Source organism: Echiichthys vipera (assembly GCF_963691815.1).
Source record: "Echiichthys vipera genome assembly, chromosome: 20".
Lineage (NCBI taxonomy): Eukaryota > Metazoa > Chordata > Actinopteri > Perciformes > Trachinidae > Echiichthys > Echiichthys vipera.
In genome coordinates this window covers 19,444,371-19,458,666 of record NC_139845.1, presented here as the reverse complement: position 1 = coordinate 19,458,666, position 14,296 = coordinate 19,444,371, and the positions used below count along the sequence as shown (strand labels likewise).

Below are 14,296 nucleotides of genomic sequence, written 5' to 3'. Positions count from 1 at the left end.
TTAAGTCAATGAATATGTAATATACACTAGTATGCTCTGTTGTCATGAAAGTAACAGATTTTTTAAACATCTCCCATGTTCTAAAAGCTGCTGTAGTGGCCTGCTTCTTCCCATCAGCATCAGAAATGCATAAAGCTATCATTTTATTTTCATTCAATTTAATTTAATTTCCAATTCCAGCTCCAACATACACTCAGACAAACAGCACTGTTACATATAAAAGCACTGATAATAGCAAAATTATGCTTTTTATTTACTCATCTTGGTGCATGGTGGTGATTAGCTACTGTATGCATTTTAATCTGGACTCATTTCACATTAAAGAGCAAAATTTTGCAATGTTCATTCTATTTTAAAAGTGCCCTGAATCTTCTGAAGTAAAAGAATGACTCAGTTAGTAAACCAACTAACTAACTACTAAGAAAAGGCTTAAAAATGAAAAGCATTTAAAAAAAAGTAAAAGATAACCCATATTGTGGATAAAAGAGAGCAAAGGATTGAAGATCAATGAGAATTCATACATATATCCTTTGGGAGATTTCAGTGGGTCAAAGCAACAAAAAAAAAAGAGTCACATACTGTACAGTTTGAGTCCGTTTTAATTTGATCTCTCTTTAAGATGGAATGTCTTTAAGGCACCTATATTATTGCACGCAATTATAGTACATCATTTCAGGACATTCAGTGTGCAAATTGGCTAAATCCAACCCGTTCTTTATGTGAATGAAAGTCAGGGAGTGTGTTTTTATATATAGCTGAAAACTCACGTCCCACTGCAGACTGACTAGTCTGGCTTTTAAAAACAAGAGCTGCAGTGCTTTCACTCAGCATCAAAGCTCTTACACGGGAGAGAGAAAGAGAAACAGAGAGAGTGAAGAGACTGAGAGAGTAAGAGCTCTATGCTGCGCCATAGATGTCTTTCCACATTAATGCTCTGCCTCACCAAATGAATAGTCATCCAAAGCATTACACCGATATGCCTTGGACTACAGAAACAACAACAGAGGTGAAAGAAGGGGGGGAAACAATATAAGGAAAACACACATTCCTGTACAAACCACTTATTTACATACATTTTCTGTAGACATGTTTTTTGCATTTTCATTGAGTAGCTTTCTCTGCTATCAAGTCTCAGAAATAGCAATAACTGTCATACTTAAATTTATGAAAAGCAATTGAATTGCTAGGACTTGCTGTATGCAGAAAGTATGAATGTTTTTGCCCTAAACTGCCTGGTATTATCATAAAGTGTGCATGTACAGTATGTAAATGGAAGACCTGCGGGTACCCACAGAACCTATTTTCATTCAGATGTCATGGGATCCTGTTGAAAACAGCCATGCCAGTTTTTCCCTCATCCAAATGTAGCCTAATTTTGGAGCGTTATTTAGCCCCCTTCCTGTACAAATGGATTCTTCAGATTGTCTAGTTTTATATGACATCATCATCATCCCTATATGTTTAAATTACCTATCTCAATGAGATTAACTTTATAAATAAAGGTTAAATTAAAAAAAACCTTGTTGGGTTGATTGAGCCAGTAGCTCGACTCGGATGAATTTAGCAACATAGGGCAAGTAAACACTGAAATGATAGTGTCACAATGTCAATTTCATTTGAAAACATCAATTTAGAAACCACTATATACAGTCGTGGCCTTTTAGACATTCAACACCTCAACCATGAAATCATGGCCTCCCAGTCATGATTAATGCAACAGTGACTTCCACCAAAAAGCAGCTTTTGTGTAAGCCACTAACACTGCAACACTTATTCATTCTCTCCTCGGGAAATCCCAGAGACAGTCCTTATGGAGGTGCCGCTAGTATCTTAGATTCTCACCACACAATAAACTTTAAACTAGGATTCAAAAGTAATGCATTTGCTTAATGATGCTGCTACATTTTGTATGGAATGTGAAGGCTACCATGGCAACAGGTAACCTGAGAACAACAAATCTGTCCGTCTTTAATGCTACTCTTCAGAATACATCAATTTTCCGGAGCAAATTGCCTAAGTGTTTGCTATTGAGGACATCTTGCCATGGCAACTGTGGCTCTACTTTTCTGGCTCAACAATCCTGAAAACTAAAAGATGCCTGGTCCATCGAAGGAAAATTACATACAAACGGGAAAAGATCAGTGATACAGATTTTCTCATTATATCTGTTAATTACAAATATCAAACTCTGAATCCCTATATTTATTGTAATCTAACACAGTATGAGTACAAATCTGTCAAGTAAGGAAAGTACAGATATTTATTGTGGAGACATTGGTACAGGAATGGTGCAGTTCTCTTAACTTGAAAACCTAACATCTAAAGCTTCCTTCATCCTTGCTTGGCTGACACGTTTCAACTATTTTGTTGCTCAGATTGAATGTAAGATAATATGATACTGCACCACAACAGATTAGAGACTATTTAAAGCAATATGGTTTCCTCCAATTTTGAAAGGATTCAGAATAAAGGGAGCCTGTGAATGTTCTCATTTGTCCAGGTCATCGCAAATTTCAGTCAAAAGCAACTGGACTTGGTTAACTAAGTCCAGTTGCTTTTGACTGAAACTGCTTTGGGGAGAATAAAGGGTAACAATATTTTTCAAATGTCAAATATTTGACTTCAACCTCAACTTTTAGGCACTGACCGAAAAGAAACAGTTTGCAGTAGTTTTGCTGTACAAGTAAATACCGACTATATTTCCTCATTCTTACGTTGGACACAGTAATATAACTTTCTCAAGCACCGGTAAAGGAAAAGGGATACTCTAGTGAGTTAGCATTGTACTTTCAGAAATTTGTGGGACTTGTGAAAGGCTTTAATTATATTTTAAAATATACTTTAGTCCTTCTAATATGACATAAAGCACACTTCTGTTCCTTGCTACAGCAGTGCACAACTTTCTCTTGGTAATTGAAAACCTATCTTATCTCATATTATCTTCATGGTGAGAGTGCCACTGAATGGCTCATTAGCAATATGCCAAGTCATGCTAACCTCAAGACAAGCCATGATTCCATCTAATTTTCAGCCACAAGGGTGCAGCTTTTCCGTTCTCTTATTAGCTTTATTCAGGTCCCACTTTTCACCTCAACCTCCAAATCAATTTCACCTGCAGTTAGTCAGAAGCAACAGTAAACAACCCATCGGAAAGTGCCCTGGGTTATCAAAGTATTCAAATCAGCACAGCTAAACCCAAGTCTGTCCCTGCCCTTGATCATTTTAGCCTTCACACCTCAGTGTTTCCCTTACATGCATCCAGCAGCGGAGGTGCGCCGCTCCAGGAATTTGATCACTGCTGTTGAATTATTTCGATTCTAAATAATTTTTTACATTTTATTTAAAAAAGAGAGATCGTTTTCTGTGTCATAACATCACGCGAGTGTCAGAATCGCATTTCAATGGTGCTCATTGTCCATATTTATTCATAGAATGTGTGTAACAAGCTCGAAAATATGCCCCTGAAAAATAGGTATATGTCTCCCCTAAGCTCCCACACGTATAGGCACGCGCACACACACATACGGTGACAGTCATTTCCTCCTTGCCACCTCTGGCTGCACCTTATCTGGCCTGTTGAGCTACAACAACACATTTATCGAGGTCGCTGCTTTCAACACGTGTGACAGGCATAAATAGAAACTGGGCATACAACAAAAGTTTAGCTGCATCGCTCGCCGCCAGTTAGGACAATCATACACAATGTACCCAAAGTGATTTTATTGTTGGCGCTCGCTCACGCCACGTGCTCATTGCTCCGTCTGTTGATCACAGGTATCCTTTGCCGAAGTAAAAACAGTATGCATGAAAGGTTTAATCTCAAGAAACAGCATAAACGTAAGTTATTTTAAGTCCAGTGCATTCAGTTTTCCATTAGTTTGCTAAACAATGCATTTAAATATATATACTTTTTTGCCTATATTGTGTCAATATGATAACCTGACATTTACTGATTTAAAATATTTTGAACTAATGTTGAGGAAAACATGCTATTCAGGCTCACATTTTTTCCCCCCTCATGCACGCTTCCCCTCCGCTGTTACAACTCCATCCTAGGGGAAACGCTGCACCTGATTCTTATTCAGGCTTTCAGAATATTGCACAAACAACCATAACAACCACTGAGATGAAGTGGCACGATACATATTAAAAGGGTTGTGTTTTTATTCTGTCGGCACACAGGAAGCTTGACAAGACAAAAGCTCATTACCTCTTGGAAGGGGTGATATTTCAAACAGGATGTGTCTAGGTGAGAGTGAGGGCATTAGGCAGGTTGTATTACCATGGCTGCTGTTTTGTGTTGTTGTTCTAAATATAGTCCACTGGGGCAGTTCATGTTCACTACCAGATGATGGCTTGTTCTTTAGCCTTAGTAAAGACTGTAGGCAATAGCCTGGTGTCCTATGTGTCCTGGTGTTTGATAGAGAGCAAGTGAAAACTGTCCAATGTGTGACATTTTTTGGAAATCAAAATACCTGCTGCACAATGATGTGGTATAATATTCTGTGTTGGTACTATTTGATCTCAGTGCTGCTTTAAACACTGTTGACCACCATATCTAGGTTGACAGAGGTTCAGGCATTGGGTGGGTATTTTTGGACCAGCCTTGGAGTGATTTTACTCTTAGTTTGTCAGTTACTGTTCAGAATGATGACTCATCAACTGAAACTCTGTCTTATGGTGTCCTTCAAGGCTCTTTCCTGGGTCTAATTGGGTTTGCATTGTAGATGACTCCTCTCAGGCAGATAATTTGTCATTTTTAAGATATCCCATACAATTATTGTGCAGATGATATTCTCTTATACATTTCATTTAAGACTGAAATTGTCACAGAACGTTCTGTTCTCCATAATTGCTCAACTCTATAAAAACACAGTTTAGTTTAGTCTCCAAGTCCACACATTGGAGAAGACTTTTGCATGAAAAAACTTTGCTGAAAAGATTGATCGATCACAAGAAAGTGCAGCCAGCACCAAATATCGAAAATTGTCACGTTATGAAAGCTGGCATCAAATGCTTGCAAATATTACCCATATAAGTCATATCAGTGAATCCCCCATGTGTTACCTCAATTAATCTATTGGTCATTTTGTTGATAAAAATAACATAAATTGCACAATGATTATCACAATTTCTGATTGAGATGACTTCAAATTGCTTTTGTATTTATCTGACAATCAACAGAATAACTCAAACATAGTCAGTTTAATATAAAATAATAACCAAGTAAAGCAGCTTACTCTCACGTCATAAACCCCATCATGAAAGGTTTGGCATTTCTACTTATTACAATAATTTAAAAAAGAATTGATTATGGAAATAGTTAGTGATTATTTTCCCTAATAATTATTTTAGCTCAGTTTGGTTTTGTAGAAACCCCCCCAAATATTCCTCAGAAAGGAGGTATGGTAAAAAATATAACGGGAAATGTGTAAGGGCAACCTGCCTGCACCAGCTGCCTCCTGCAGTCTCTCTTAAAGCTGGTGTAGCAGAGCATCTAAAATAAGCATGAATGGAGCAGAGGCTGGGAGCTGACTGTGAGAAAAACACCATGACTCAGACAATGTCTCACAGCCCAAGTTATTTGTTTTGCTGCATGAGGTCTTTTGAGGAGGAAAGAAGTAGGCCTGTGGCAAAATGACCACCAGCTTGAATCCCCAGACATGGAAATGTCGGAGGAGTGAAAGAAAATGACAAACAACTGCTGTTAAGATGCCCTTAGGCAAGGCACTTATCCGACTGAGCTGCTGATTGGCAAACAGCAGAGGACAGAGGTTGTGCTAGGTCACAGATGTCTAAATTACTGCATGAAAGTGTGGCAGTGCTTGAGCAGCCGGCCCTTCCTGGATTAATAAAGGTTAAAATCAGTCAGGTAGAACAGAACATCCCCTCTCTCAAAGCTCCAGGGGCGGCCAGCTGTCTGCCTCCAGGTTTGTGTCCTTTTCGCCAGGACAAACAAAGGATCATAGAGGGTGCGACTTTACAAATGAACACTTTAGTGGGGGGATTTAGCGTTCTCCTAAAAGCCAAAAGGATTATCACTGCACTCTTATAGAGGTATCATTGGAACCTGAGTAAAATCAGGCCAGCTGAGCTGAGGCCTGAGCCTTCCTCGTTCATCAGTTTGTACCGGTCTGTTTAAACTGCAGCAGCCCATATATGGTTATCTACTGTATGTTGTTCTACAAGTGTGGGGAGAGAGGAAAGAGAGTCCTTGCAGCAAGGAGTCACAAACAAAGGCAAACAGCCATGACAAAGCAAAATCCCTCAAAGAAATGTACATTTTGATGCTACAGATACAGTACGATACCTGATTTATAGCATTAAAAACTTAACTCATAGTGTTGTTAAACAGGCTGTTGCTTAAGGTAATTTACACTGGTATAACTTTTAATGGTGATAACCGTGATTACTTTGATCACTATGATATTTCCATGCCGTTTCATCTCTAGTGCTTCTATCTGTGTGAAGTGTTCCTTTCAGTAGTGCATCCCAGAAGTTGACGGCATCTCCTAGCTACGCCAGCCCTCAGATGTCACTTACCAGCTGTCATGAGAAACTCATGACGCTTGAAGCAAAATGCAGCGAAGATGTCCAGAATAATCTTATTTAAAAAAATGGAAAATTATGCACAAACGCTGCATTATTATGGCTTGTAGCTTCTTATACAAAGAGTGAGGGGGCTTCAAATCAAGTTTGACTTCAAATCATTATTATGCAGTTACTTCCATTTGTGTTTAGCAGTAAGAAGTGGTTAGATTGTATTTCTAATTATAGAATGAATACAGTCAGATACAGTTTCCCTTGACTGTGTTCATGGTGAGAATGCAGTCAAATGTACACTTGTATAGATTCCTTTTTCCTCTGCCTACATGAACAATGTGCTTTTTGTTGCAGAAACTTTAGCACAACCTCGTCCAAACCCAGTCTGAATCCATTCTCTGAGACTAAAGTCTGAGCCGACACAAAGCAGTCCAAACTTGATCAGGGAGAATTTTCACTTTGAAAGAGCTACTCACGGTCAACAGCACATCTGAAGAAAACTTAGTAGCCACAGGGGAGAACTATTTGACACACCTTCAGAGCTCATCAGTCCAACACACATCTACATCCACTATCACTATCAGCGATACTGCACTAGTCAATTACAACGTAAAACTACAGGATCTACATCCCAGAACAAAACATTGCCTCCACACCATCTTACACCCACCTGGCAGCGACATGGGAGACAACTCGTTATAGCCCCCAAAGGAGGCATTACGGATGAGTTTGCGTCCATCTGGGTGTTGGGGTCGAAGCGATGCTGTACCGCCGCACGTGGAGAAACGGCGACGACTCAGCAGGCCCTCCTCCTTCATCATGGGGCCAGCGGGAGCTCCCTCCGTGTATGGGAGGAAGGGAGGGAGGGGAAGGGGGGTGCTAAGGAAACTCAAGGGTAGAAGGTTGAGGGGGGTCGGGAAACAGTCCGATCCGTTCCACGCAGCTAGTGAGCCAAGCAGATGAACCAACCAAATACGCACACACAAACACAAACGCACAGAGTAGCTCAGACACAAGGCACTGAACAAGTGCAGTATGCTGCTTCCTCTCCCTCTGCTCTCCTCCCTCAGCTCTGTGAGAGTGTATGAAAACAGCAGCCTGTAAGTACTTAATAACGAATCAGCTGAGCCCCTCCTACTCCCTCTTCTCTGGATGGGTGGGAGAGCTGCATCTTAGCTTGAAAATATCCCTTATGTTCCGCATCTCACCTTTCCCTTCTGCTAAATCTCACTACATTTTCTAATTCAGGACTTCAGATTCAAAGGAACACTTGTTTTTCAACCTTATTTCAAAGTCATTAGGGTTTACTCATGATATTTGTTAATATCTTCTGAATATTGCTCCAGCTGAATTAAGTTGCAGCATTCAGTCTCATGACATCAATGGATAATGGAAGAAAGGAAGAGGATCTGGCTAAGTGTCTTTTACAACAGACACTTAGCCAGATCTCTTACAACAGCTACGGAAATTGGAAAGCACATTTTGGAGAGAAACTCATTACAAATTTACACACGTAAAAAGATGTACATATCACTTGTAAGAGTCTATACAGATTTGTTTCAGCCACAAATGTGTAACTGCAACAATCAGAGGCATAAGCTCAAGCTAGTACATACTCCTGCCTTTCAGCGAGCTGACAACACAGCCAGGAAGCAGCTAGTGTGGCTGTGGAACAGACCGCACGAACAACAGCATCAGTGATGCCAGCTAGGACAAGAACAGCAGAGCCACTGGGAGTAGAAAGGAGCTGCCAAATAATAGAGTCAATAACATGGAGCGAGTTTCACCATCGAGTGTTTTTGCCTAATATTGACAGTTCTGAGGAAGTGGTTTGTGTGACACGGAGGACCACTGACTACTCGAGTTCTTCTCACTATGGGGCTGCCCCCAAATAGTCGATCAAACACTGGTCGACCAAAAAATCATAAGCTGACCAAATTTCATTAGTCCATTGGTCGCAGGAAAAAAGAACAAGCATTTTGGAGCCGTTTTTTGACAAAATGAATTGAAAATCTATGTGTCTGGCCTAAAAGGCTGGGGGGTTTTAATTTGAAGGGCCAGATACAGGAAGTCGTGACACTCACTCACTGTCATTGTTTGTTTTTCATTACACGGCAGGCACATCGTGGTTAATTGTCGACAGTTAATAATTAATAGCAAATTATGTCGGGAAACATATATATATATATATATATATATATATATATATATGCGTCGTTTAGTCAATTAGTCGACTAGTCGCTCTGAATGAAGACTATTTGTCGACCAAGAAGATCCTTGGTCAGGGGCAGCCCTAATGCTAATCAAATCAGAATCAAATTTAGCTTTCAACAACCTTAAGTAAGAAAGTGATACACTTCATAAATTTGAATCCTGTTTCCTTTTCAGTGGACCTACTGTGTTTGTAACTTTATCAGACAGGCAACAGGGATTGCTTTGTGTAAGTGAACAAGCTTTCAGTCTGGCAAACACGATCACTTCTCAGGCTGGAGTGGCCAATAACATGTTGGGTTAATGGCCAATTCAGGCCACGAGTTGTTTACGAATATCCATATTAATAGCTGTGAAATGTCCCTTTAAGGCACTGTATTCATACACACACACACACGCACACATATACAATCACAATACATAAGCTCTATTGAGGACAGAAGGAAGCACTTGATCACACCAGTGCTTAGTTGACCCTACTATATCCCCCACTGGTAAACCAATTACTTTCAACCACAGGTTACTTATCAGACCATCCAACTGCTACAGGATAGTCGATCAATCAAAATTTGAATTCAATCCAACACCTTCATAGATTCTGCTTTTACAGCTGGAGAGTCAGAAATCAGATTCACGTAAAGACGGCAGTGTGGCACTCACTGAATGCTACGTGTGACCGAGCAGGTGACACTGTCACTCATTCAGGACAATCAGTCCTACAATGTTATCTCAATGGGGCAAATCCAGCATTATTTGGGGGAATAAATATGACTCAGACTTGATGAAAAGCTAATATGTTTGGGGTTTTTCAGATGTTGTTGAAAAACTGAGCTCTAAGTAGCCATGCAGCCATAGTTATGAAAAAGGGAAATATTCAGTTGATGTGCTGAAGGCTGTGGAAGATAATTCTTCCTGCATGGGCACCAGCAGTTACTTTATCTCTGCAGAAATGAATAGGCTTTCTATTGAGCCTTATCTTTGAAAGAGTTCACCGGCATCTCCATCTTCCTGTCAGCTGACTTGTCCCATTTTACTCTTTCATTTTTAGCATGTGAAATAAATGACATCATGACAAACCGTGCTACCAACTGTCAGGGAACTGACACGGGAGACAGCTTGGAGAAGTCCTTGAGCTAACTGATGATTCTTAAAACGTATAAATCTGTAGCTCTGCCTACCTGCCTCAGATGTGCTTTAATTAACACAGGTAATTAGGATGTTCTGTATGAACAATTCAGACCCCAGACCTAATTAACCTGCTCGCCAATTTCTGCTGGCCCGGTGGCATTTGAGAGGCACTTGAGATACATTTGCTAAGTATAGTCGTCATCTGGGTCATTTTTAAAGTTATTTCCGGTGAAGTATGGCCTGACACTTGTTAATGAGCACTGAGTCTGGCAAATCCTACCCTCACCACATTCACTCACTGAACAAATAGAGCTAATCCACAGTTAAGCATGGCTCTAACCTACTGTAAACCTACTCTGTCATCCACATATACTTTTGGCCTCCTAGAGAGCTCTTTTGCTTGACTGGCTGTATGGAGTAACTCATGTATCGTGTCTAACTGCCCAAGGTCTTTTTGTCTCATGTGTATCAGGTGAGCTGGTGTCAGGTATAGGATGTGCTGCCGTGCTAAACAGGCCAGTACAGGAGTGAGTGAGGATGTCAGTATATGTGCCAATCCTTTGGTTAGCCTGAATTTGAAATATCTCAACAACTATTGGATGGATTGCCATGGGCTTTCATACTTATCCATGTTGACTAGAAGATGAATCTTAATAATTTCCTCTAGTGCCCCCATGAGTTTGACATTTGTGTTTTTTTGGTGAAATGTCTTTACATTCATACACCACAGGATGAAGTGAAATAACGACACTAATGACATTCCCATCAGCTGTCCTTTTTCGTTTTAGTTCTAATGCAAGCATGCTACAAAGCTAAATTAAGCAGTAAGTTAAAACTGTCATTGTAAGTACAGTATGTTAGCATGTAGCTCAAAGCACCATTGTGTCTACAGCCTCACAGTGCTGCTAAAACAGCAGTCTTCTGGTAAACTTGCTATAACTTAATAAATCACAGTCTACCTGACAAATATGAATTTTCTTAGGCAAAGATACCATCAGATACAGTAAGTGATGGCTGAAAACAACACAAAGCTTATGGAGCCTTTACTCGGTTTTCTTTCCAGCTAATATGAGCAAGAAATCTTTTCCTCGAGACAACACCGATGGGAACACAAAAGTCAGAACCACCAGAGGATAATAATCTTGCTTTGTAGTAATTCAGAGAATTTATAGTGAATTAAATATTTTCAACAGAACAGCAAAGCTCATAGGATCTCGAGCAAACAAACCACAAACACACTGAAGACAAACTATGACACAGTAACCCATCGGCTTCAATACATATGATACCAGGTAGTGCAAGTGATACACACCCTGCAGACAGTAGGTCACGTGCAGACAAACAAATCATGTCTTAAATAAACGTTACAAGGAGACCCTGTAAGCCTGGGATTAGCTGTGCAACAAAGAGGCTTTTTGAACACTAGCCTTCAGGCATCTTCCGCTGTATTCCTCTCCTCCTAGTCTAACTGTAAAGACAGTCAGGCACTTTAGAGATTGGAAGAATCAAGGGTCCTGTTTCTGTCCATGTGACAGTTTTCGTGGGAAAGAGCCATTTTATCTTGGTGTGATCTTCGTTCTATCCTCATGAGAGCACCCACACGAAGACAATGCACACATACGAAAGCAATAAAACAACACAGGTTTAGAAATTGTCACAGGGGTGTTTACGTGAGCAGGTACTACTACGACAGCACAGATGTCAAGAGCTAACAAGCACTACCTTGTTAACTGACACTACTTCTCTCTGTACCTTGCTTTCCTTCAGGCTAAATCTTAAAGAAAAGTGTCCCAAGGTCAAGTGCTGACTGGACTCCAATCGCCCAAATCATCCTCAAATCCCCCCTGCTTTAGATCCAGGTTGTGACGGTCCAGGCAAGCCTTCAGCCGTCCGAGCAGAGCCGTGGCCCCAAGGCCGAGATATTCTCCATCACTTGGTCCTGTCCTCCTTTACCTCCACAGACTCTCTGTTATCTGCCGTACATATCTTGGCTGTCAAGCCGTGTGCCTCTTACAGCTCAGGCCTCCCAGGGCTCAGCCACTCATTGGATAAGAGTGTAATGCAGTGGCTGATGGTGCGGGGAAGACCAGCCCCCTCCATGCAGTTAACCCCGTCTGACAGGGCATAATCCCTGAGGCTGAGCTTAAATCCATGATGACCCCACCTGCTCTCTCGTTCTTGCACTCCCTTACTTATCACCTCCTTCTTCTCCGTTCAACTCACTTCTCCTAAAATATATCCTTCAATTCTTTGTTCATGACACCATTCTCTCCCCCTGCATCATTCTCACACTACAGTACAGGTAGAGTCTCTGTTTACATGGAAAAACAACAGCGAGCGAGCGAAAGGCGGTTAAAGCGAGAGCATCTTCAAAGCCAATTGAGGAAGCCTTGTCAAACAACCTTCTGGGTTTATTTTTGTTCAAAGTGAGTCATGAAGAAAGACTCACTTGGCAGCAGGACTACAGACGCGATGATGCAACGAAACTCACACTCCATCTACATTATGAAAGCAGTCAGATACTAAACTAATAAAACACAAGATTTTACTATCATTGGCCAACATTCTTTTCTTTCCAATAAGAAGCCCTAAAATTAGGTGATTTGTGGCCAACATATGTCCTGAGCCGGGCATTTTAAGAGATACAATACAATCTGCTACTATTCTTGTTCTTTATCAGGTAACATGAACCACAATATCTCTAAGTACAATACAGCTGTGATAAATTCACATCGGTCATGGCTAGGCAATATGTCGGTCAGGCTCGACTGACGGGCGACAGGCTGTTCAGGGTGTACCTCTTGCCCAATGTCAGCTGGGATTAGCTTGAGGGCTTCCCCAAAGATCAGTGGATAATGGATGGATAGTTAGCATTCACTGCTATATGCTCTGTGGCTAAAATCAAGAACAAAGGCAGCTCAAGAAACTCAAACTTCATCATTAAAAAAAAATCAGAGGAAAAATAAATTCTTTGGCTGAATTATGAAGCACCATGAGCTAAAAATCTAAAGGACTGTGGCACGATGAGAAAAGTGTGTTGCACTTCTGACCACAACCCAAAACTGAGACTTGTCTGTGTCAGTGGGAAGTCATCCAGGTAAACCTCCAGGGCTGAAAATTAAGCCAATACCAAAAACTGCAGCTCCTGGAATGGCCACTTGAAGTGGACTCATAAAGCGAGTCAATCCCCTGTTAAAATGTCCAACTTTACAGCAGAAATAAACATGTTTACAGCCAGGTACAAAAAACAGTTCTGGTCTCTGTAGCCAATTTCACTATTCATGACAAACCTATGGACGGTTAAATTTTTATGTAACTCACCCGTTTACATTATTTTAAGCTTAAAGTTCTGCATGATTAAGGGCATGCTGAGACTGCGACAGCTTGAGCCGCCCACACTGAGCTTCATAATGGCTCTTCAGAAACATATCAGTGACGCCATAAAGACTACCTCCAGCCTATGGTTCGACCACATTGACACACAGATTCTTAACACTTGAATCTTATCATTTCCCACCATTTGATCGATCCTTGGAGACGGAAGAAAGGGAAATTAGATTACTGACCAAATGTGCATAAATATCAGTCAGAGGAGGCATTTCACTCCGGGAGTACAATCAAATGTAATTATGAACATGCACTCTGAACAAAATCTTAAGACCGGGGGAAAGTTACAAATACTGTCATTTCGCAGTGGTGGATCGTAACCAGGTTGTAAGTAGAGCTAAGTCAGTAGGTAGCAGTCAGCGTCAGTAAGGGCTTTAATTTGGGTCGGGGATGGGCCTGTGTCTTCACGGACAGTCTGTCGGATCCACTGGTTCAACGCAGGTGAATTCTTTTGGGGTGTACCACTTGACTGTTTCAGTTTAAATGCAGTTTTTTATAAATTACTTTACTCCACCTTTTAGTCTCCTCCTCCTGATTCTTCTTTTTGCATTTTGAAGCTCTACTTACAACTTAGTTATGATCCACCACTGCGAAATGAGAATATTTCTTATTTGCTCCAGGTCTTAAGATGTTGTCCAGGAGTGTATACATAGCGAAATTGTGAGGATTAGGCTATCCTTTAGGAAGTGTGCCTGTTGAGCAGCATGAAGTTACTAAAATAAACTGTGGAAAATAACAAGTAAGAAAGAACTACAGTAATGATAATCAATCTTCACACCTTCACGCTGTGAATTTTCACACAACTCCTTCTCGAGTCAGAAAGAACTACAATGTGTCAGAGCATCACTCATCACCTTGTATCTCTGGAATAAAAAGTAAAGTCAAACATCTCTGTTAAACATTGTTTAAGAAAAACAAATTAAGGCATACATCGTTGTCACTTTGACGCAAGACCAAGGGCTAGTAGGAGTGAAATTTGTTGCCATGGTTACCCATTTTGTGTCTGAAAAAAATTATTCATGCTGTT

General features: G+C 40.6%; 1 protein-coding gene across 7 annotated transcripts in view; it reads right to left on the bottom strand.

Annotated features, from left to right (window-relative positions):
• osbpl8 (oxysterol binding protein-like 8) overlaps positions 1 to 14,296 on the bottom strand; it is a gene marked incomplete at its 5' end in the record, with an annotated part of 98,424 nt that overhangs the window by 25,752 nt on the left and 58,376 nt on the right. Inside the window, one exon of one of the 7 annotated variants that reach the window (XM_083935548.1) lies at positions 7,214 to 7,364. The exons of the other annotated variants lie outside the window; for them this stretch is intronic. Within the exon in view, the coding sequence (XP_083791674.1) occupies positions 7,214 to 7,364 (151 nt within the window). Of the gene's footprint in view, positions 1 to 7,213; positions 7,365 to 14,296 lie in introns of those variants that run through there. 7 annotated transcript variants of the gene reach the window in all.